The sequence below is a fragment of the Triplophysa rosa genome, linkage group LG3 (assembly GCF_024868665.1).
Source record: "Triplophysa rosa linkage group LG3, Trosa_1v2, whole genome shotgun sequence".
Taxonomy (NCBI): domain Eukaryota; kingdom Metazoa; phylum Chordata; class Actinopteri; order Cypriniformes; family Nemacheilidae; genus Triplophysa; species Triplophysa rosa.
Window position 1 is genome coordinate 4,082,583 of NC_079892.1, and position 25,470 is coordinate 4,108,052.

The following is a 25,470-nucleotide window of genomic DNA, read 5'->3' on the forward strand; positions in this document are numbered from 1 at the left end:
AGGGTCAGGCCCCCCCTCGGAATGGGGCCCTTTGAGCGCGGAAAACAGGATCATGTCGTGAATGGGGCTTGATTTAGTTTTAACAGGGGGTTGCGTCCGTCAAATAAGTGGTAAATGAATATACATTAGCCACGAAAGGACCGCGGGGAGGAGAGAACAGAGAGGCACAGATCTGAATGCTGAGAAGGTGGAGAAGGGGTGTGCGAGCGCAAATAGAACGGGGGGGGGGGTTCCCACTTTCCTCCACAGGAGCCCTAAAGCAGTTAATTGGAACGTTCGTTTGTTCCTTACCGTCTTTGAGATGGGAGCTATAAGATCTATGTCACATGCTGATTTCCCACAGAGGGGAAATTAAAGGCTTGCGTCTACAGCTTTAGATTGAAAAACTATTTGTTTGTGCCTTTGATATTGTAAACCATCAGCGTCCCGCACTACAAACTGAAAGTCTGGACACACCTGGGCATTTTTATTATTAGAATAACGACTATAAAAAAAAATGAAGAAGTTTATAAAGTGAGGTAAATATTTAGGAAGTTTGTAGTGATCTTACCAGTTTTAGTTTTCTTTGTCCATTACGTCTCTGCAGACTCAGTATTGCAGAATGCTGGATGGATGTGGCCTGCTTTTTTCTTTACTCCTACATTAAAAAAGACAAATGTTGTTTTTATTATATAAATGCAATTTCTATTAGGCACAATTCAAATCCAAGATACTGTTTTGTATACACAAGATATTTGAATCATTTAAGCCTTAAGATCAAAATGTTTTAAGATCATAAGAAACGTATTTTACGTCCAACTTTTGACTGGCAATAGACATTTCGCTTATTTTTACACATTGACCAAAAGCACAAATTAAATTTAGGTTGTTTAAGATCATGTTACCAATCTAAATAAATAAAAGCATTTACCTGTGGCGTGCTTTGACCTCAAACATCCAGTTATGTGTTTGGTATTGTTGTTAATGGGACGGACATGTGGCATGGTCACATCTGACACCATCCAATTGACCCCAGACAAGCAGATGTCAGGCCCTTTCACCCCAACATGAGTCCACAAGGGACATCAAGATGGTCACTGGCCACATAGGACAGGAATTGGTTCAAAACTTAAATGTAAAACTTCATGTTTACACAGACGGGTTGGTAAACCAAAGAAAGCATACAGGATGCAGAACGAGGCGTTGCTGTCCATTGCATATATTCAAAATACTGATGTTTTACATTTATAAACCATTCTTCATCAATCGAAATCAGACCATATGATTTTTTGGGTCATTTTTGTCAGAAGTAGCCTATATGTTTAACTGATGCTAGTGATTGTAGACTGTAGAAAATAAACGATTTAATCTCCTGTAACAATTCAATAATTTAATCTGGCAATAAACAATAGATTTACAACTTTTTTAAACAAGGATCAACAAACAAGTATGATACAATACTGAAGAAAAATTTAAAATATAGAAACAATTACATACAGATTGCACATTGTTGTTGTATGCATGCATGCTGACTAACATGAAAGCAATTCAAATTATAGGAGAAAAAAGATCTGTAAACAAAACATTACAGAATTTTGCTTTTGTTTGAATATTTATATCCTTTGGTGAAGACAATGTGCGGTTGCTGATTTAAGAAAAACACAGACTCTAACATTTAAAACAATTACATTATGATCAACAATATCTTAAATTTACACATGTAAAATTAATTTATTTCTATATACTCTAGTTTAAATGAAAATGTATCTACTAGGAGGTTTAAAGGTTGTTGTTTTTTGCCACATTTTCTCTAAACACCTTATCAGGAAATTGATCATCAAATCTGTTTTTAAAAGAAATTAATTAATCTAGTTTCACCATACACTTGACTGATCAATAATCTGATGTTTGTGACACACAAATATATTAAGACCGTATAGCGACATACAAATACATTAAGACAGTATTTACATGTCATTTAGGATATAATAAATATTCTGCTGGATGAAATGCATCTCCAGGTATTCTGCCAGGTTTGTGCTTCATAAAAGCCAAAAGGAAATGTCCGTTTCGTTTTAGGTTTGGCTGAATGGTTGTTAACAGAGAAAAGCAGCATGGAATAATTGCCATTGACACAGATCACAACACTGCACACGTGTTGTCTTGTGTTAGCCCTGCTCCACGAAATTCGTCTCTGTCCTGCAGGAGAAACTGTGTGTCACTTTCAACTTACAAACACATTACAGACAATAAAGACTTGCCCGTTAACTCAACGCAGTCTCCATGCGCCACCTTGTGGCAGAAAGAAGTAATACACCACCTAACTGCAGTGCTGCTGAGAAACGTGTAGCTAATTGGTTTAATACGAAAGCTTCTACACAATATATCCAGTCAACTGAATGAAATAATATTTAATAGCAGGTTTATTTTACATATAAAGTCATTATTGAGGTGTAAAAAACAAGTGTAGGCAGGTTTGAGATGTTTCGATCTTCAGCGAATATCCAGCTGACTAAATTTACGTCATAGCTGGATCTTTCTCAGACCTTGTAAAATAACCAAAGAACGTTTATTATAACCCCCCAAAATATTTTATTTCATACTATTATTATAAGGTCGATTTTTAAGAACAAATGTCAATTTAAAACGTTAAGTGAATGGAGGATTCGGCGCACAAGCGCCCCCTGGTGGAGCAACAAATACAGTTTACGGGTAATAAAGGAATTGCGAAAAACTATTTAAAACTGTGAGATTAAATTGTTTCGAGTTTAGCTAAAACCACAAACAGCTAATAACAGTCTGTAAAAAGCAACTAAAAGAAAAAATACAAATATAAAACGACATCATTGTCGTGCACCACTACTCACATGTCTGCATGTTTGTTGGGGATCATGTGATTGTTGTAAGCCAAAATAGGTGGAACACTTTCCTCATCCTCAGGAACCTACAGCCATTAATAGAAGAAACATTTAATACAATCATAGACTAACAGTACAAAACACACACATACAGCATCACATTTCTAAAATATAACTTATGCATTAAATCAGTTGTTGTAGATTCTGTGGGGCCTGCTATATGGCAAGCATGTACGTCTTAAATAGTTATTGAGAACACAATAATGTGTGTTAAACTGAATGATGCTCTGCGATCATAACAAAACTTACCTCCCAGTAGCACTCATCATCAAAGCAGTTCTCATCTGCTGGATCGCCCCAGATGGGCAACTTAAGAATATAGCCTGTGTGTTAAAGAACAATACAAGTTAAAACGTTAAATAATAACGAAATGTAGCATTTCTCCTGACACTAACACATTCATTGAAAGCTAATGAAAGCTTGAATCACACTGTATTTTCTAGGATTCATGTTACAAACACAAATATTGCAATATGCACATGAAATCTAAAGAGGCTGTTTACCAACAAAAATGCCGCCTCCTACTCCAAAACATAAGGCCACACAAAGTGCGGCTGCCTGAAATCCTCCTTGGATAGTGGGAACTCGCTTTCCAAAATCTCCAAAGAAGTCAAATGTATTTTTCAAGCTGAAATAGAAAAAAAATAGATGTACATGTGTGTATTTTATATTTACGCTGTGTGTATGAGAGATTTGATGTCATTTTTTACTGGCTCACCCTAATGCCCCATAAACTGGCTCGCTGGCAGCGGCGGCTGAGATGGCGCCCACAATTCCTCCGATGACCCCTGGCATGGCGTGCAGGTTATGAATGCCGCAGGTGTCTTGAATCTTCAGTTTCTCCTCCAAGAATGGCTGAGGTACAATAAACATCCCATCATTAAAACACGCAAACCAATACAAGTTTGAAATAAAAACACACAGTGTGGTTGACAGAAACCATTTTTGTTGACACCCAAATTGAACTTTAGAAATCCAAGCAACTAAAAATAAGTGTTGCATTGTGAAATCTACAGTTCAGCTATTGTGCATCTTTAAAGCCACAACAGCACATTACAATTGAATGATTGCAAGGACGATGCACTGTTTTCTGAGGAATTTATGCTTTGCCATCACAGATAGAACAGAAGACTGAATTAGAGTATAAAACTGCATAACGAGAATTCTTTCTGAAACTATGCATTTCTATGTTTGGTCTTAGTCAATAGAATCTGTCATTTTATAATTCAGTAATGAACTTCTGAAGAGTAGTGTATCTCAAAAACTATCATTTGAATTGCAAAAGTTAAATGACTACATTGGGATTATTGTATGAACTATTTTTTTACTCCTCATTTTAAATTTGTTACAGAAACACTAATACCAGCAAAATGGATCATTTAAGATCACCTAAAACAAATCTGACAGGTAAAAAACTCACCGATATATAAATGTAGCCCAATGTTGATATAATTCCACAAAAGAAACCTACGATCAAAGAACCGTACGGGGACAACATAAATTCAGCTGCTGTCCCTACAGCAACTCCTCCAGCCAGTGTGGAATTCTGGATGTGAACCTGAAGAGAAAAAACTGTGTTTTAGATTAGGGATCGAGCATGGATCAGATGGATCATTTCAATCACGTATCTTAAATACAATCTGTTTTTTTTAAATGGGCATTTCCATGATGAAAAAAAACGATATAGAAGAAATGAGTTTAAATGAACCACTAGAGGGCGATACATGTGAAAGAATGACTCAAAGCTTAGGTTCAAGTAAAACACTTGAACTGCATCCAATTGAATATTATCTGTAAATATGGTATGTATCTTATAGTATACATAGTAACACAATCCAAATAACTTGGAGTCGGGATTTCCGAGGTGCTTCCAAATAGGTCTTGTGAGAACACAAGTTGTTAACAAAATTGAAAGCCACCACGCCAAAATGTTTTACAGATGCTACCATGTCTAGTTTTCCCGTTTTCTCGAACAGGCTGGACATTGCGACTGAGGTCAGGACGGTGGAGGCCAGAGCCAGGTATGTGTTGATGGCCGCTCTGTGCTGACCGTCTCCATGATCAGCAATGGCAGAATTGAAACTGGGCCAGAACATCCACAGGAACAGAGTGCCTGCGTGAACAGATTACATAACAAAACCATCAATATGTGAATATCGTACTTAAGGAATAGTTCACCTTCAAAATGAAAATTCAGTCATCATTTACTCATCCTGTTGTCATTTTAAACCTGTGTGATTTTCTTTCTTCTGCAAAACACAAAAGAAGATATTTTGAAAAATGTTGGTAACCAAAAACCGTTGGTCCCCATTGACTTCTATTGTATGGACACAAAACTCAATGGGGGTCAATGGGGACCAATGGTTTTCGCTTACCGACATTCTTCAAAATATCTACTTTTGTGTTCTGCAGAATAAAGAAAATCAGGTTTGAAATGACAAGAGGGCGTGTCAATTATGACAGAATTTTTATTTTGAAGGTGAACTAGATAATATTTGTTTCACAGACAAGTCTTAAGGCTAGACCCAGACTAAAATAAATGCGTGACCTGTCTTAACTCAATATAACTTGCCCAGAAATATCTTAAAATATATCAGTGCCATCGTTTTGTCTCAAGATGCGCACCAGTAATGTATTCTTCTCAGGCATTTTTATAAAAGCGACGAAATATCTTAATTCAACTAAGGCACAGGCCTGGCTTAAGCTAAGCCGTGTCTGTGAAACCGGGCCGTAGTGTCATAAACGCAGTTTAATAAAAAATGATAAGATGTAGTTTTACCAATCATGGCAAAGAGGTCCGAGTGGTAGAGCGAACCGTTCAAGTGTTTGCTCTTATCCAAGTCCGGCCGATACAGAACCCACGATATGGACAGACCGAAATAAGCTCCAAACGTGTGGATCACCATAGAGCCACCAGCATCTTTAGCCTGACGGGGATAAAGACATCGCACAGATATTTTCTTCTTTTTAAGAGAAAGAACTGTGAATGGAATATGACATAAGAAACACATGAAAAGTTCATTTGCAAAAACAGATTCTTTTTTTTATCAAAAATCATGTTTTTTTATTGTGCATTACAAGTAATGTCAATCAAACTGCAGTTGGGTTGTTTTGATCAAGTAATCAAAAACAACAACGAAACACTATGGGGTGGTTTCCCGGACAGGGATTAGTTGAAACCAGGAATAGGGCTTAGTTAAATTAGGACTTTTAAGCAGTTTTTACAATCATCCCTTACAAAGAAGCTTTACTGCTGTGCATTTTGAGACAAAACAAGGGCACTTGTGTATTTTAAAATATGTCACTGCAAGCTATTTTCAGTTTTACAGCTCTAACATTTACTTTAGCCTAGTTATCCGTTTCTGCAAATGAACTCTTCATATACGGTTTGTCCAAACAGTGGAGGCCGGGAAGTATTATGTGTGCAAATAAGTGACTCACATGAAGAACATTGAGGATGATGAACTCTTCAACAGCGAACAGCGCGATGCCAAACAGGGTCATCACCAGCAGCTGAACCGGACTGACCTTTCCCAGCACGGCACCGTAAGCTATCAGACAACTCGCCACGCAGAAATCTGCATTGATCATGCTAAAAGAAAACATTCAGAAATGAACCTAGTTGTACTCGAACTGAACAGACGGCAGATAAACGTACTTGGTTGCCTGTGAAATCCAGGTTAGAGTCCCATAATGTAACTATGAGATTACAAGCGTCAAAGTTTGATTTCAACCGTATATTTCACTATGATATCAATATTTGACATGGTCTTACTTAATATATTAATATACGCCAAGACTCAATATACTGTACATCAATATTAAAGATATGAAGGTTATATTTTCACAGTACTTCATTGTACAGGCTTGTGTTCCAATTGACGTTTAAACGCTATACAAATCTCACCTGTGGGGGTTATATCGATCCCGTTCAGCTAACAAAACAACAATAAACCCACAAGGGAGAAGAAACATACTTTTCTACACCGATCTTGATCTTTCCATCGGTGTAATCCAGAGAATGAAACCAGCCTTGCACCAGAAGAGCCCACTGGATGCCGAACGCCGCGATCAGGAAATTGAATCCCACGGCACCGAAGCCGTAGCGCTTCAAGAAGGTCATGAGGAACCCAAAGCCAACGAAGATCATGACATGTACATCTTGAAAACCTGCCGATTGAATTTATAAAACAGTTCAGTTTAACTCAATCAAAGGTGTTTATACGGCACACGCGGATCTTCAGAAGAGGTGCTGGGATCAGACGTGTCAAAAGTTCTTAATGGAGTTTAGACACGCGTGCTGGTTTCTGTGTTCTTTAAAGCACCAGTTTTGTTTTGACATAATACATTTTAAGGACCCTTTAGACAGGTGCCATCAAGAGGACCATTGAGGGACAATGGTTACATGTAATCAGCCACTTACACCCTTACGGAGATGAAAAGGGTTTACACTCCATTTAAAACCGTCACGCCCTGATGTTGACGTTCAAACATGTGCTTTGACGGGTGTAAATGTATGTAACCTGAGGTCAAAAGTAAGCAGCAGGTCATACTAAATGTAGCATATCTGAACACCGAACGAGTTTCTCAGAACAGGACTGGGTTGGGCCGCTCATTTTGTGAAGATGTTTCGAGTATATAGAATGATTTAACAATGAAAATACACCATCACATTCCTGTAGCATTATAAATTAAACAGGTATAGAATGATTTTTTAGCGCAAAAAAAAGACGTTACATTGAAGCGCGCATGCCTGGTAGGATAATGTGACGGGTAGGATGAAATTTCAGGGCGCCGTCAAACGTTAATGACAACAGACAATACTGTGTTTTTTGGACAAGCCCTTATTTGCACTGAGAAAAATACTCTGCTGGTCATTGTTACCATAAATCGACTAGAAACCAAAACAGATTGTTCCTTAATGAGGCTGACAAGAATCATGTTTGACCTTGAAATCAGAGTCAACCACTGATATGAATCTACTCAACAGCAGGTTAAGTGTCAAAACACAACAATTAAAAGACTTCCATCCTTACAACAGTTACATGCCTGGATACCTGCACTGTAAAAACTTCTACGGAACTTTACGGTTCTTTTTTAACAGCTTTTTCATGCATAACGTAAAACAAACCTGTAATTTTGCAGAATTTGATTGTTTCACATATATCAAATTACACAAAAAAAGACTGCAAACAAAAAGAAAATGTGTTTGTTTTTTTACTGTATTTTACTGCCAGCCCAGCAGTCAGAATATTGCCTTTTTACAGGATTTTTTTACAGTGTGTGCTTTTTATTTAAACTTGCTATTAGAACATTCCTATTAACAAGTATACTTTCAGTATAAGTATTTCTAAAGAAAATGGTAGTTGTAAACTAGTGAAACCAGGAAGAAAAAGTGCTCTATCTTCATGCACTAATTTTGTCCTTAAACGGATACTTCACCCAAAAATGATAATTCTGTCATCATGTACACTGTGTCTACACCGACACGACAAAAGACATTAGAAACGCATTAAGAACAAGCAGGGTGTCATGTCGCGTCGCGCCTGTTGTAGACACGGTGTTACTCACCCTTAGATTTTTCCAAACCTGTATAAATTTATTTGTTTTGCTGAACACACGGGAAGAAATTTGGAAGAATGTCACATCTCACGCACCAGATTTGAGGGTGAATAAATGATGACAGATTATTCAATTCTGGGCGAAGTATCCCTTTACATTTAAAAAACTGTCTACTATTGTGTACTCAACCGTGCTATTTTGGGACACCATGAATAGAAGACTAAAGATTATATTTTTAATATTAAAGTCCGGGTGAAATTAAAAATGACTAATCTTATTTTTTCATGAAATATTGTAGCTCTTATAGTAAATAGCTTATCATGTGGGTCATTTACTTTTTTAAATTCATGTACCCTCATAATCTTCAGTTAAAATCTGAAAAGCACTTCCGCTATCCATCTCAAATGCCGTAAACTAGACGGCTGGGCTGGAGCATCCGTTAACTCCTCCCCTTCCACTGTCAGTCTGCTGCCAGTTTTATTTCAAACTCAATGCAACAGCTGTTTTTACAAATCCAATCAATTCGCAGTGAAAAACGCAAGCCACGCCCACTAATTTTCTCCTTTGAAATTCCTTTTCACTCCGAAATGTGTCCGAATACGGAAGTAAAAACGGTTCAACTTCCAGTTCACGGGGACTAAAATGTGAAAATAGAGCACGTTAAGCACACTTATGTCAGTGTACTAAGTGTAAATAAATAATAGTGTGTTTTGGTGCACATTTTTTTTTACCTAGGCGTACTCTTAAAGTATACTTAAAAGTACACTATAGTAATTTAGTTGCAAGTAGTATTCAAAGAACACTTACAAGTACACTAGTACTCGTACTTACTGAACATAAAGTGTACTTAAACTATACTTAACAATTAAGTATTTTTAAGTAATTAAGTATACGTGAAGTGTACTTCGATTATCAATAATAAGGCATATATATAAAGTTGTCTGGAGAGATTTTATACACAAACCTTTTCTACGCCAGATGTACTCTGAAAGGCAAGCATCAGGTGTTGATACATTTGTTTTGTCGACACATTAAGCAGTATCAGATCTCAACCTGCTAACAAACACTACAAGCACATCATCAACAAAGCTTATTTATACAAAACACTCCACCCTGTTTTTATTGCGTCTGTTGTATCAAAGAGGGTTTCCATAATACCCCTCATGACTGACCACCTTAAACTTGGTCCACACACTACTTAGAGATGAACTCCAAACAGTTATGTTTGAGGTAAGTCACACCTCGTCCAGGACAATTGTAGCAAAATGCTTCAATGACATCCGATCATCTCCCAACAATAGACCGTAGGTTTACATAGCACCTGCCATGTAAGACCTGGATCTTCGCTCAATCTTGCAGAGAGACTAGTCTGACATGAGGGGCAAAGCTCTTTACAGGGCAGAAGAATTCAACCACACCTTCAAAGATCAGAAGCTAAAAAATGACACAGATAAATGAAGACAAACAATCCAAAAACACACACCTCTCATTATTCAGTGTTGTACATAAAGATAGATAGATCGTTTGCATAAAGATAGATGTGTTTGTGTTTATTTGATCAGATCTGATCTAAATACGAGACAGAAAAATAATGGGTTTTATTACAAATATAATGAGGAACCTTCAGCTGTTTACCATTAAAACCATTACGAAATTCCTTTATGTGGTGCGTTTTAGGTTCTATTCTAGTAGGACTTAATGGTGTTTTATTGGTTCCCATCTGCCAGATAAAATCCCACCAGTAGAGACCATTATGGTTTCTATTAAAAGCAATACAACTCCCATTATAGCCATTAAATCCATTAAAATGTCTGTGATGTTTCAATTGCTTTTCTGGAAAGACTTAAATGATTCAGTGCTAACCCTAAAATCTAGTTTGTAAATGACATGCAAAACATTTTGAAATATTTAAATATAATGCAAAAATAATAAAAACACTTTTTAATAACAATGGTTTGATAGAAAACAATGGGAAATCGCCAGAGAAATCAATGCACTTACTGGGATATCTGAAGTAGAAGTCATTCTCAATATCACTCGTAATATTATTCTCGTTTCTGTAATCGACCCAGTGGGTGTCTGCCTCCTCATTATACCGCACAAACACCCCAAACAAAATGATCATAGCCAGCTGCCAGACCAAACACACGGCAGGTAAACTAAGGCTCATATTTGTGTTCTTGGGTCGGTCGCAGAAGCTACGCAGGCCGTGCACGCAGTTCCCCATTTCTGCAAGTTATTAAAGAGCAACCTGCTGATGCTGTTAAACCGTGTGAACGCGCATTAGTGCCACTTTTAAACACACCGGGAGCGCGGAGGTGTGTCTGCTTCGCCATACCAACACCGGCCCCCTTAGCAAAAACGTAGACAGAAAAAAAAGTTTGTGGATAAAAGGCCAATGAACATAGTGTGACGTGTTTCGGATTGCTGATTGATTCCAATGCATTGTCCCAGTGATCTGTCACGACGAGTATTCATTCAAGTATTCATTTCACGTTGTATAATGCCATAAAATATTCATTTGAAAGTAAAACAAGAAAGATTAAATACACCAGAGCTGTCACGCTTGGTAATGGTCGTATTTACGTGATGACGTATTGTTTTAACCGTTTCTTTTAAATGCTTGCTGCTTTCTGAAATGAGATAACTCCGTTTTTAATATTTTTCAAACATCATGTTTTTTTAATTGTGCATTCCAATTAATATCAATCAAACGGCAGTTGGCCATAATAACTAAAAAAATACCTATAACTATTTTCATCTTCATATGTCTTTAAAACATTTCACGTTTTTTAAAACACATATACGACGTTTCACACAGCAGCGATTTTTCCGCGATAGTTGGCTACATTGTCGTCAAGTGACCTCGCCGCACGTTTCATTAATCAAGGCACGCGTTTTGGAAGAAAACAATCCGATTTTGTGTGAAAAAATTGCTGTCCTGTCCAATCAAATAACAAGAGAGTTGTTACAATAAAGAAATTCACAGGAGGGCTGCGTTCAGCCCCGACTAAACGTTGCAAAACGTTTTTAAACGTAAACAGTGGTGCGATTGAACGCCCTGTTGTGATGACGCAAGAGTTGAACTATGGCAGCCGAGAAGGCCATTCTTTGAGTTCTTTTTGGAGAATTTTCGGAGCCTGATGAAATCGGTATAAATGCGTGTTTAATACTGTAAAATACATGTATTCTAATATCTTCGATTGTTCCGTATACCGAGCTGCAGCAGACACATTTGTAAACAACTTTAATTACTTCCCATTGTGCGAGCTGTCTCTTTAATACCGCGTGGGCACATGTTGCTGCTGATTGGGCTGAAATTCTTGACACACCCACCAAACAAGAGAAAACGTATCTCAAACCCCGTTGCAAACCGTTTCCAGGAAACACGTCGTTCAACCCGGAAACCGTAGCAAAACGTTGCGCACCGGTTTCAGCTTGAACATTTTTTTATTATTAATGTCATAGTGAATACAAAGAGAAACATTCACATTATATCAAACAAATATAAATGTAAAATCAAATAAGCCAGAGTCTGATTACTTATAACAAAAGAGAGAGAGAGAGAAATTAAATAAATAAAAGGATAGGGTTAATCAACAATAGCATATTTGCTTGTCATTTTAAAAGCTCTGATTGCTTTTCTATTTGTACAATTTTGTAAAATATTACAATAAACATTACATTCTGGAAATGAGAAAATGTTGGTTTGGAGTCATCACCGTTTCATTTTATGAATGTGAAATTTCCCCAGTAAAATTAACAATTGTGTAAGATATATTCCATCTTTATCCAATCCTTGATCATTAAAGTATAGTAATATGTCCAATCCCGTCAGCTGTAAAGCAATGTTTTTGAGCTTGAACATGCCCCTGGTGTTACTCGTTTTTCTCAGGTAATGGGAAGTCAACTAAAAAATACACTGCATTATGGGTACTCTGGTATTCCATGCATATTAATACATGCTATGCATGCATATAAATATGTGATAAAAGTTTAAATATCTTCACTTTGCTTATTACCTCATGTCATTTATTTCTTTAAAGAAATCATGAGCCATTGACACACATGCACTAAATAAAATAAAATAACATTAACTGTACTGTGATTCAGCTGGTCCGCAGCAGCTTTTTGCTATGTAATTCTGACTGACTTATTGACTCATTTTTGGTTCATATAGTACATAAAGTACTCACGCGTGTCTGTGCTTTAACCTTTTTCTGTCCGCAGGCAATGGCTGTGTGCACGCTGGTCATTCTGGATATTGTTCTTAATGACCTCATTGTTACTGATTCATTAAACAGAGAATGTGCCTGTACACTTGAACTTGACTGACTTTCTGCTGTTTCCACTTGTAATTGCTTGTGGTTACTGAGAAGTGGACATGATGGTGTAACTCCTAAGGGTATATACTGTAGATCAGTAGTTCTCAAACTGGGGGCCGTGGCCCCTGGGGGAGCCCCGAGGTGGATCCAGGGGGCCACAGATTTTGTGGCATTTTATGAAATATATAAATTGATCATAGATTTTATGCAATCAAACATCAGAAAAATAAGACCACCAGACAAAAGAATTGATGTTTCAGCATTGTATAACCGAATATGTTTTTGTTTAAATAAAAATTTTAAATTTAAGATTATAAGTCTTTATTTGGGGGGCCGCAAAGCAATGCACTCTACACAAAGGGGGCCTTACAATGAAAAAGTTTGAGAACCACTGCTGTAGATCATCATCAATGACCCATCATTAATCCCTCAATAGCTTTTTAGTGCCCAATGCTGCTCCTGGTGACACTATTAAGGGCCGTTTCTTATATTGACCAGACCCGTGTCTAACTCAGTAAATGGTCTTATAGCAAAAGTTTATTATAGTTCATTCTTGATCAGACAGTATCTGCTTTTAATTGGAACTGCTGCAGGGAACCATCATAATCTCTATAACCTGCCTAGACATTTAGTTGACATGGCGGATATAACTTCAATTAGATTCAGACTGATGGTTTTAAGGCTTTCGGTGAAGGAAGTAAAAGTTCTCAGCAAAGGTCAAGTCGATGCTTGCGTCACTCTGTGTGGTGGTGTGACTGAGATGAAGCACCTTGATACTGATGTGTCTGAATGCATTAGCACTTGTGTGGCTCACCCGGTTTCAGGATTGAAAAACATTTTGAAACTAGTGCATCTAAAATATATGAAACAATACTTTAGCTTGTCAAAAGTTAGACAAAATGAATTTCAAGACAAAATGACCATAGCGGACATGCTTTGAATACTGCAATACAGAACAACAATGTTTTAACTTGTCCTCTGTTTCTGTCCACCCTTATTTTACCTGGCAATGTTTAGCCATCACTGCCTCATTTAATTCTGATACTCAGAGAGGTTAATATCAGTTCAATGTATGACCAAGTCTAACCAAATAACGGTCAATGCCTTATGTATCTTCTCAAGGTGTGACCAGATTAAACAGTTAAACATTCATATTTGTATCCTAAAGCCTCCTTTCATATTTTACAATATAGGCTACAACAGATGTTGGTATCACATAGTGCCAGGTTAGATGGCAGATAAAGCTATTGTATACAGAATGCACACAAGGGCTCTTGTTGTGGTGTGAAACAGATGACACAGGTCTCCTCAGACTGGTTTAGTGTTAGTTACAGCAACCATCACCTGGAATTAATGAGTATTTGAGGCCACTAGCCTGGGGAGCATTTAAAAAACTGCAGAATAATTTTTGGATATTCTAAAGCAACGAGAGGACGAATATCAAAATGATGCCAAAATAAACATACACGAGAATAAAATAAAATTCTTAATTGTGTTGTAAAACAGCGAACCGTAAATTAAATTAAATAGGCTAGCGGATAAACACACGTTAGCATACAGCTGGAGTTTGCACAGGCTAATCCTCAGCTTTCCCAGAAGCACAAAGAAGCGTTTTGAGGTGAAATTGCTGTTGGATAGCTTTAATGAGACACAAGGGAGGATCATATGTTTTATTCACCGTTAAAATTGCTTCTGTGTCTGGTCACTTTTGTAAATCTACACGACACGGGTAACAACTGGGGAGGTGTGTATGTCATGTGGCGTAGAACAATGTTTTGTTCTCTTCATCACGATCTGGTTTGATGTCCGTTTACACAACGGTTTCGTGTGAAATACTGAAATTGCACGGTTCAGTTGACGTCACTGAATCAGTTTGTTTGTTCTGGATGAAACATTTTGTTATGGAACTTTGGACGTTATCATAAATCATGTTTGTAGTGTTTTGAGCTCAGATGCATCAGACGGATGATGCACTCAGTTGTAATTTCGTTATTGAATCAGCTCATTGTTTGGGTTTTGAGTGTCATTCAGTGTAATTCAGTTCGAGATATTAATGAACTGAAGAGATGTCTGCAATGTTTTTATCCAATTTATTTTCCTCAATCAATTTATCTTCCAGGTATTACGTTTTTTTTATCGTGGTCTTTTTAATCTTCACCATCAGAGGGCGCCATGATGATAAACTACGAGTGCGAGTGTAAATCGGAATCAATAGAAATAAACTGTACGTCTGAAGGTTGTGGCATTTCTCATTCCGTAAACATAATTTAAAGAAGGCTTTGTCTAAATACCTCATTCTTCACCACATGTTTTAATTGAAATCATTTTCAGAGTCAAACATTCTGCCACGTTTCAATAATTTTGTCACGCATCAACATTGAAATGCAGATGCGAAAACATTTTTACATTTAAAAATTTACTTCGTCATTTTTACTCATTTTCAACAACACAAATAATAACAAACACGTTGAATTATGAAAAAATGAAGTACATATTAAATAGATGCACAAATGTATGTTGTTTGTACTACAGGCTATTCAAGATTTTAAATCAATGTTTAACCCCATTTCAAGATCTATACTTTATGCTAAAACTTTTTCATGATATGTTTTTGCAATTCACTGAATTCTTCTTCAGGCAACAGACATTTCCTGATGATTGCTTTAACTTCCTCCTCAGTAACAGTTTCATAGTCCTTTCTGTTCTTAAAAGGGAGGTGGCCTGCGAGCTCACACAGAGCGACATTAAAAGCAGACTCTTCCTTCGCCCCAAAACAGGACAATCTGGGCCAAATGACGACCCTCACCCCATTTCGGGCTGAAGACGGGTCACCCTCCTTGTTTGGAGGGCAACCTCGGGTGATGAAGAGGTTGTGTGCTATGTTCTTATCAACCATTATATCAGTCAGTTTACATACAGCATTGACTGTCGGTGTGAGATCTGTACCCTGGGTGTAAAAGAGAAACCCGGTTGGAAAGTCGACCAGGCGGTACAGGTTATTTTGGGGGTGAATCAGTTCTGTTGGGGAGCTTTCAAGCCTCATTTGGTGGTTGAGATAGTAACCATGGAGATGTAGATGGTTGACAGAAGCAAATCCACCCAGGCTATTGAACCCAACTCTGAAACCTGGATCAGCACTTAGCAGAACAGTCTCGATCCCTATTTGGACCGCCAAAGGGGTCAGTATCTGCGGGTGACAACGGTCCGGTTCGGGAACGAGCAGACAGTGGCCGAATTCTAAAGGGCTGACGTTGATGATGATTTTGCACTTTTTATTTCTCCCATTTTGGTCGCTTGTGGCTTCAGTTTTAACTTTCTGTAATTCAAACAGCAGCTCTTTCGGGTTGATCTTGTTGAAATGAAACTGATTCGGATCAAAGTTCTGTCGGATGCTCACGATATCCTGCGGTTTTCGTCTCTCGACGCCTCTCAGGATGTTCAGCTGAGCGATGAAGCCACACGGACCGTGAAGGATCCGCGTATCCAGATCACCCAGGTGGTATCGGAACAGCCCGGCGTTCATTTTCTCCGTCCATCCGGACCGCAGAGCGATGTCAAATGTGGACTTGCGTTCACTCGGCGAAGAAAAATCATTTACGAAATCTTCGTCAGTGTAGGTGAAAACAACACAGTCATCCATAGCGTTTGCCGATTAAGGATATCCAAAAGTTGTTGAAGTCTAACGTGATAAATAGTGATTCCGTGCCGGTGACCGGAAAACGGCATTGCAACGCGACGAACGCGTTGAACGTCTGTTGCCAGATTGGGAACGAACGATTCCGTCCCAACCCCGGGAAGCATCTGCCTAATGCCCCTCCCACTCCAACAAAAATCCGCTCAAAAGTTTATCTGCCAAATAATTTTATTGCTATGTCATCTTTAAACAAAACGAATTAATACGAAAATTCGAGAATTTGACTAACATGTCCAGAAACCACTTCAAAGCGGCAATCGAGAAATTAACAGATTTTAACCCTCCATAAAGTAAATAATAATGCATAATTTGTAATGTCAGCAATTAAGAATAAGTCCTTTTTTTGCAAAGTGTACACTTTAATTAATTGGAAAGCAATTTAATGAGCAGGCATAACGCGTTCATGTAACTACTTGCACACACAACAGTCAAAAATGTGCAATAATACGCTTACCTTCGAAATGTGCTTTAACGTCAGAAAGAACTACAGTACGTTTTCGAGAAGTACTGTATATGTTGTAGAACACAATGCAAAATTTGAACACAGTCTGCATTATATACAGTTCGCCCAATCTGGCAACATGGGTCTCTGACTAGACACGAAATGAGTCCGTATGGAACGTGAGAGGACTCAAATCGCTCGTTTAATCGCGATTTGTAGTTTTCTGTCTTTTCTTTTTTAGACGTTCGGGTAAGTACGCAATATGCATTGCTTGACGTTTACAATAAACTTGTTTAAACGAGAACATCAATTTTGTCACAATTAATATTTAACAATATTATTATATAAAAACAAAAAACAACAAAATTATTATTATAAACGTTTTACAAAAGTGATTATATAAAAACAAAAGTAACAAAATGATTATTATAAAAAAATATAGGTAAATAATAATAATTTTTAAGATTATAAATTAATACTATTTTAATTTTCATACATTTAATAAACGTATATTTATTTTTTGCCCTTTTAACCAACAAAACTATGTCCAAAAATAATTTAAAAGAGGTGAGAAAAAAAATCTAGCAAAATTCACTTAGGGAGAGACCCTTTATAACATGTAAATAAACATATTAACTCCTAAAAATGTATATTTTAATATTTAGAATGTAGAACTGCAGTAGGCATTATAAAAAAAAGACGACCACATTTCAAACAAAAGTAGTGTTTATATAAAACCAGAATATATCATTTCACATTCAATAGTTAAAGACTTGAGGTGATGTCAAACAAAAATAAATACAAGATCAATACTTTTGTGCCCTAAATCACAAAGATGACTACATTTATGGAAATCTGTGTATAATTTCATGGAATGCAGAAATATTTAAAATAAATTGTTTGAGTGCAAGTTAAGGAATGAAGGTGAATTAATTGATATTTGGTCTCTTTAGGTATGAAACGTGAGCTACCTTTAAATCTTTAAGATTCAGTATCTCACACTGATAGACTGTTTGAAATCAACCACTGGGTCCTAACCGACTTGTGATTCTTCAGACCTGCCGTTAATTCTTCCCTCATTGCTGCGGATAAGTCCGTGCTCAATAGCCAGATCCAGGCAGCGCTGGGCGGCTTTGCAGATGGAGGCCTGTTTAGGGTCTTCTGCTTTAGCCAGGACGGAGAGGATCTCCAGCGCTTCACTCTCCATCAGTTTCTCCGCAAGACTTTTGTCAGCCTGCATGAGGTTCATTACGATAACCACGGCACGATGCCTCAGGTCCAGACTTTCACTTAGCAACAGAGCCTGAAAGATTTCCAGCCAGTGGCTGGTCTGCAGAGAATGATGACATCACAGACATGATGAATCTTTAAAGAAATCTTCAGATCTTTTTTGCTTTAAGTACAGAAACCGCAGTACTCACCGTTCCAGGAATACGTGAGCAGAGCTCGGGCATCTCACCGGTCAGCACGGCCAGCGTGCCCGATGCAGCCTTCCTCAGACGCTCATCATCTTCACCGCTATAAAGGACCAGCAGCTTGAGACGGTCGTTGTCGGTAGCCGTGTACAATGTCTGCACCTGATAAAAAACACGCAAAACCTACATATAGGTCTTTGAATATCTTGACAGACATTTAAGAAAAAGCACACCCAAGGATTATGATCGACTACAGAATAGACACTATTTTTCAAACGAAACATACCTGGACGTACTGTCACATTAAAATACCAAGTAAATGTCAATGCAGAAGCGTGAAGCATACCGTAACATACCTCAGTGCTCAGGGCCAGATTACACATACACTCCGTGGCTGCCGCACGGACCATATCATGCTCCTCAAACATATAGCCCTCTATTTTGGGCACTGCTTTCTCCTTTATGATCTTCTGCCTGTGGAAGATGGAAAACGTATTCAATAAAATAAAAAAAAAGATAAGTATATTTATTTTCTACAGGAGCCAACCTGAGTCTCTCGCTGATGCCAGCCAGGTTGGTGAGGGCCATCAAAGCCTCAAAGTTCTGCAGCATCGTGCAATCAAGTGCCAACAGACTAAGCAGCGGTCTGACCACCTCATAGACCTACACATGGATAAATCATCACATTACACAAACGATAAATCAACAAACTATAAAGTTTAAGAGAGGTTAAATGGGATGCCGTCTCACCCTCTCGCCCGGGAAGGCGATCTCAGGGTTGGATGTGATGGTGATCTTGGCCAGAGCTTGTGCTGCTTTGATCTTGCCCTTATCTGTGCTCTCGGACACCAGCGGCAACAAAGCCTGAATCAAACAGGTGAATTACATTTTAAAACAGAATAATATTAAACAGACCGCATTTGTTTATGAGACATGTTCTTACTTTTCCTCCACCTTGTGCTACAACTAAACCCCTGTCCTCTTGTCTCTGCACCAGAGCCAAAATAACCCTGTTAGAAGAAGAAAAAAAACTGAAGCTTATTTCTTGCTGAAAGATTCCATTTTGTGCATCAAAATCAATTTTCAGCGGAGCTCCCTTGACAAGAGTAAATTAATCTAGGTCTTAATCTGAATTCGGGAAAGCAGCCGTGCCAGCGCTGGGAAATGGCTAAAACTGATTTGCAAATGAATTACTTTTAAACTAGCAGCATTTGAATATAGCCAGAGGCTTCTAAAGCTTCACTCTGGACTGAATTTCCTTAGCAAGGTGGTTGGGGTGAAGGTGACCCACCTGGCGATACATTCCCTGCAGGCTTCGGTGAGGGCCGGACTCTCTTGCTTCACCATACACACCAACGCTGACACCACCCCAGCTTCCAGAAGCTTCACCACTCTCTTCTCCACAAATGACTGGGCATCCTACATAAACACACATTGAGTCATTATTGATGCTAAAACGTTAAAGGAACAGTACACCTGAAAATTTATTTACCATGTTCCACAGAAAAAGTGTTAATTGAATTTTGTGATATAATGGTCAAGCGATGGAGAACTATATTGCAACAGCTGTTGTTGTCGTGTAACGTCTGGTTTCTACCTTCGGATGCTCTTCAGGTACGTGCTGTTTTGCATATTTAGCAAGTTCCACCATCTGAGGGTCTGGCTTCTCAACGTCATAGCTGTTAGTGCAGTTGACCAACGTTGATCCAACAGCAAACAACACCGTTTTGTCCTCGGACTGCGAAGATCGATGAGCATAATGTCATAACTGTCACAGACTGCCAATATAGGACATGTGTATCTGAACCACTGGCCATAACTTTGGACAAGAACTGTACCTTAGCCAGCTCGAACATAGCTTGAAGGGCTTTCTTATCCTCCACCAGGTCTTCTTTCACATCCGCGTCCAGCGTGAGGTATGCCAGACCCTCGATGGCCCAGCGGCGTGATGTTGGCGGCAGTGCTTCGTTGCAAAGCCACCTGGGAAATAAAGAGACAGTATAGTGACGTGGCCACCTGCACGTGCACTTTTGCATTTAAAGAACGTTCTGCGCCTCTAATGAGTTCAGATTTAGATATGCATACATATGCAAAAACAGCTTCTGCTGCATATGCACAATGAATGGGGTCACTGGAAGAGCAAAGTTTTATATGCAAAGTTTTAATGCTACCCATTTATTCACCCTCATGTCATTCCAAACCTGTATGACTTTCTTTCTTCAGCAGAGCACAAAAGAAGATATTTTGTAGAATGTTGGTAAGCAAACAACATTGGCCCCCATTGACTTCCATTGTACGGACACAAAACCACCGAGACATTTCTCAAAATATCTTATTTTGTGCTACACAGAAGAAAAGAGTCAAATACAAGTTTATACAACATACTTCCTGCACTGCTTGGCGAGTTTGAGCGTCGAACCCTCCGCGAACTGCTTCATGCTGAAATCTGTGCCCCCAGCTGACCCAAGTTTGCACAACCCCTGCAAAACACACAAATACAACTGTAACCACAATACAATAAACCAACTCAAAAGTCTGACTCTGGAAAAATGTTGTGCAGTCGCTTAAAGGAACAGTTTACCCAAAAACCAAAATTGTGTCATCATTTAGTCACCCTCAAGTTGTTCCAAAGCTGTATTAATTTCTTTGCTCTGTTGAACACAAAAGAAGATATTTTGAAGAATGTAGGAAAGCAAGGCACTTTTGACTACTGTTGTCATTTTTCCTACTACGGGAGTCAATGGTGGCCAAGAACTGTTTGGTTACGAGCTTTCTTCCAAACATCTTTCTCTGTGTTCATCCGAACAAAAACATTTCTACAGATTTGGAACAACTCGAGGGTGAGTAAATGAAGACAGAATTTTTATTTTTGGATGAACTGTCCCTTTGAATACGAACCACCAGCGCTCGCACACGTATCCGGTCGTTTTCACTTTTCTTGTAAAGATCTTTCAGCAGAGCCACGCCATTGGCCGTGATGAACGATGCCCGCTTGGCTTTGCCAGCGGCGTGAATGAGCGCCTCTACTGCCACCTGCTGGTGGGTGATGTTCTCTGAGGCGCAGAGGGAAATGACGGCATCTATGATACCGCTGAGCTCAAGGGTACGATTACCCACGTCACTGGGACCCTGCAGCAGGACTGAGACTGTCTGTATCGCACGTAGTTTCCTTTCCATACCTGAACTGCCGAAGTGATGCCTGCACACAGAATGTTTGTGGATGGTGAGAAGAACAAAAACAATATTAGATTAAAGATAACCGATCATAAATGAGAAACCTTGAAAAAAAAAAAAAACTATGTTGTAATACGCTCCAGAAAACACAGCCCAAGAACGTTCAAAAACCAATAAATCATTGAAACCATTCTGTTGAACAACGTCTCAACCCTACACACAATCTGTTAGATCTCACTTACTGGACATATTCCTCACAGAGCTTGCTGAAGTTTTCTCTCTCTTTATCACTCTTCAGGTCATCATAGAGCTTATTGAGAAGAACGGAGCAACTCATAGGTGTGCTGTCTGTGAGTGGCGGCTCGTCTCCCATCTCAGGAACTGTCCCTGCAACTTCCAGAATCTTCTTCAGCCCTACAAGAAAAGCATAAATCATTAAGGTCCAAAATCACTGGATTTAGAAAACCTACATTTGATATCACATATAACGCTCTGTAGCTGTCCTGTCACCAAAGTCACTGGTTTGAGAATGCACACACTGATATTAATTCTGACAAATACATAAATGTTAGAGAACAGGATTTCTCGCTAGGTGATAAGAAATAAACAGGTCTGCAAACACGTATAATCATCCTGAAGGTCAAGGGGATTTTCTGGTCATTACCCTGGTCGATGACCCACAGGGTGAGCGAGTTGTCTGGGTTTTTCTGAGATTTTCTCGGCACCTGTTTGACGAGCAGGTTAATGGCGTTGTCACGTCCCGGTCCAGACACGCTGGATGCGGGCAGCATGTCAATGAGATGACGCAACATGGAACGCAGCTCACGGGAGGGTTCTGCAACACACAGAACAAAACATCCTCAAATCTGCATGACGTGTATTTTATGTTCCTAATTTATGACAGCTGAAGACCTTTATCAGCCACAGGAGATTGTCTGACAATTTAAATATATAATCTAGGGCTGTTGGGCATATTATTACAGCAACTTCTTTCAAGTTCAAAAAACGTTGTCGACTGGCTGATTGTAATTTATCTTTTACGTAAATTCTCGTTTCACATTTACTCTTCAAATAAGCAAGTAAAAAAAAGTAGAACAGAAATTCTCTGCTGGAAATGATTTCCGGTCTTGTCATAAAGTAGGTCGCTACAACTAGCTCTAAAAGTGAAGGTCTCTCACCTGGCAATATGGCCTCATCTTTTCCTCGGATCTCTTTCTTCATGCCTTCCGTAAGGGACTCGAACATCACTTGGACCAGGTGGCACGCCGACAGAGACACAGTAGAGGCACCAGACCCCATGACACCACACAGGCTGTCCATGCCAAGCTCGTTCACAATGGCCATGGTCTACAGACAACAACAGTGAAGATGACAAAACATATTGATAAGATGCCAGTTGGCTAGAATATCAACTCTTGCTGGGGAAGAAGAATTTGATGTTTGCTGAACATTTACCCGTGACTGATGTCCGGTACACAGACCAACCAAAGTTCTAAGAGCAGAGAGAACCAGTTCCTCCTGCTGGGACTCCAAAAGTTTTTGGAGAAGTTTTACTCCATCATTCCTGAAGATCTGCTCAGCGCCTGCATTCTCCCGCGAGAGCACCACCAGATTTTGAGCAGCCTAAATAAATGATGATGAATGAGGAAAATTGCAAAAACTAAAAAAAAACGTTTTAGCAAGTTTACAAGTTGTGTGATTCTTCTTGCCAACCTTCTGTCTGTCTGAAGCCTCCGCTGAGCTGTCCAGGAGGAGTTCGAACATCTGTTGAACTCGTGAGTCGGTGGAGGATAGTTGTGTTGCCTACAACACATAAACAAATCAATCAAAAAGCAAATAAACCAAACAGCAACTCGCAGGGTGCTCTGGTGAGCAACGGTCTTGTAAAAATAACAGTTCAAAACTGCACTTTTATATTTCTGTAAAGAAACGCGAGCGGTGCTTGCTTGTCCAACAAAACATAAGATGGTGATGAGTGGTTGCTAGTGCATTCTGGGTACTGCTTCCCCTAGTCCAAGTAAAAAAAGACCAAACCAAAATGTCTGATTTGTGGAAAACTGAAAATTATTTTCTCACAAACCTGTATGACTTTCTTTCTTCTGCAGAACACAAAAGAAAATATTTTGAAGAATGTTGGCAACTGAACAACATTGAACCCATTGACTTCTATTGTATGAACACAAAACCACTTTTAAACCACCACATTTCTCAAACCATCTTCTTTTGTGTTAAACAGAAGAAAGAGTCATCTACAGGTTTTGAACGACATGAGGGTGAATGTTTTTATTTATTTCCAGGTGAACTATTCCTAACATCACAAAAATGACCCACCTTCTGCTGGATCTGTGCTCCCAGCTGTCTAAGCAAATCTTGGAAAGCTTTATTTTTGGGCTCCAGCTGTGCACATTTCTGAGCGTCCAGAAACGCCTGGTCCAGCCGCCCAAGCTTCTGCAGAGCCTGTGCTCGACGGAACCGGGCCTTGATGTCACCTGGGTCTATGTCCAAAGCTTAAGAGAAGGAACCATAACAAAGAAAACATAACCATAAACCCAAAACTGTGAATCTTCTGCTTAAGAAATTGTCATGAATAATCGATTTACCCTTGGTTGCATCTGTCTCTGACTTGGAATAGTCTTCTAGTTTGAGATAACATGCAGCACGGTTACGGTACAGAACACCACTGTCAGACTGACCATCACTGATCTTTAAAGCTTTTGTGTAGCAGCTGAGAGCATTTTGCACATCGCCAGCCTTAAAATAATTGTTCCCTTCCTCTCTCAATGCAGAGGAGTCCTGGGACATCTAAACATTCATAAAAAAACACTCAGGTAGTAGACAATAAACAATCATGCTGCAGTAAATAACACACATTACCAGTAACTATGGTGAAGTTGCATTGGGCTCGTCATACGTGCTCACTGTCTCACCTTTCTTGGCGTATTTGTTTTTGCTTTTAGTATAAAAACTTAAACGACTGAGTTGTTATTGCAGTCTGGCTACGTGTCTCTATAACACTTACTAAAATGTAGCAATATATTCGTAAGTATAATAAGTCTGTTCACTCCCTTCTGGACCGTTCTGTCTTCTATGCTTCCTGGTTTAGGTGCGCGAAGACGACGCCGACGAATCCTATTGGTTGAACGTCATTAATATTCATAAGGCGGACCTTCGCTGTGATTGGGTTGTAAATTCGCTTCTAGTCCCGCCTTTTTGTCCTGCGACGTTTGACCATATAAGTCCAACAAAGTCAAGCTTTACCCGGCAGGGATGGATTTATTAGAATTCCGTTTTAAGTGGTACAGGTCAGGATGGTAACATGTTATTTATTTGTGTGCTTCTTCCGATTTTAATTTTATTCAAATATACGAACAATTAATTTCATTATCTTATTTGTGTAAAGTTCTTGACACCCTGACTCCGAGAGAATGTGTCTATTTGGATTCGGTCTCCAAGGGAACCTGTCTTATATGGTCCTGGTGTAATATTTCCCAACCCTTCTGAAAACAAAATACTCAGTGAAGTGTGATGGTCGGCTTTATTAAGGTTGAAAATGCACTGAAAACCTGAGGGAACCACATCATAAAGTGTAGGAGAAACAGAGGATGCTTGTTCCATAAAACTAGAATGCTATCATTAGTGAACATACTCAGTTCCTGCCTCCTGATAACCAGTATAAATCGGACAATCTGACCTGATGGCTCTATTCTACGGATACACAAAAGCTATTTTCATTGTATGCTTGACCCTTGTCCATGTGTTTGCCTGTGTGGATTTATTATAACAGACACCATTTATATATCATTTCCCATATTATTAGGATGAACGGCTTCATTGTTTTCCTTACTCTTGCAAGTCTTTAAATGCTTAAATGTAAAACTCGTTTACCCAACAACCATTACAAAAACGCTACTGGGATTTTAATTTGTAAGACAGAATTCAAATTCTTCTCATTAAACTCCCC

General features: G+C 38.8%; 3 protein-coding genes across 3 annotated transcripts; all 3 read right to left on the reverse strand.

The window, feature by feature from the left end:
- Positions 1 to 1,345: 1,345 nt before the first annotated feature.
- Positions 1,346 to 10,723, reverse strand: rhcgb (Rh family, C glycoprotein b). Its single transcript, XM_057330328.1, has 11 exons — positions 10,461 to 10,723; positions 6,875 to 7,067; positions 6,339 to 6,489; positions 5,677 to 5,824; positions 4,844 to 5,010; positions 4,318 to 4,455; positions 3,616 to 3,752; positions 3,401 to 3,525; positions 3,147 to 3,220; positions 2,847 to 2,923; positions 1,346 to 2,178 (listed from the first exon to the last, which is right to left on the reverse strand). Exons 1-11 carry the CDS (start codon positions 10,684 to 10,686, stop codon positions 2,148 to 2,150), a joined length of 1,467 nt encoding a protein of 488 aa, XP_057186311.1. The 5' UTR covers positions 10,687 to 10,723; the 3' UTR covers positions 1,346 to 2,147.
- Positions 10,724 to 14,879: 4,156 nt separating this feature from the next.
- On the reverse strand, positions 14,880 to 16,533 carry gdpgp1 (GDP-D-glucose phosphorylase 1). Its single transcript, XM_057329974.1, has one exon. The coding sequence runs from the start codon at positions 16,422 to 16,424 to the stop codon at positions 15,372 to 15,374; it is 1,053 nt and encodes a 350-aa protein (XP_057185957.1). The 5' UTR covers positions 16,425 to 16,533; the 3' UTR covers positions 14,880 to 15,371.
- Positions 16,534 to 17,628: 1,095 nt separating this feature from the next.
- On the reverse strand, positions 17,629 to 24,605 carry unc45a (unc-45 myosin chaperone A). Its single transcript, XM_057329578.1, has 19 exons — positions 24,437 to 24,605; positions 24,110 to 24,311; positions 23,841 to 24,016; positions 23,223 to 23,312; positions 22,965 to 23,132; positions 22,688 to 22,856; positions 22,174 to 22,344; positions 21,752 to 21,923; positions 21,234 to 21,534; positions 20,721 to 20,815; positions 20,174 to 20,315; positions 19,933 to 20,073; positions 19,627 to 19,754; positions 19,279 to 19,345; positions 19,086 to 19,199; positions 18,883 to 18,998; positions 18,692 to 18,809; positions 18,342 to 18,497; positions 17,629 to 18,250 (listed from the first exon to the last, which is right to left on the reverse strand). The coding sequence occupies exons 2-19, from the start codon at positions 24,309 to 24,311 to the stop codon at positions 17,954 to 17,956; spliced, it is 2,823 nt and encodes a 940-aa protein (XP_057185561.1). The 5' UTR covers positions 24,437 to 24,605; the 3' UTR covers positions 17,629 to 17,953.
- Positions 24,606 to 25,470: the final 865 nt, after the last annotated feature.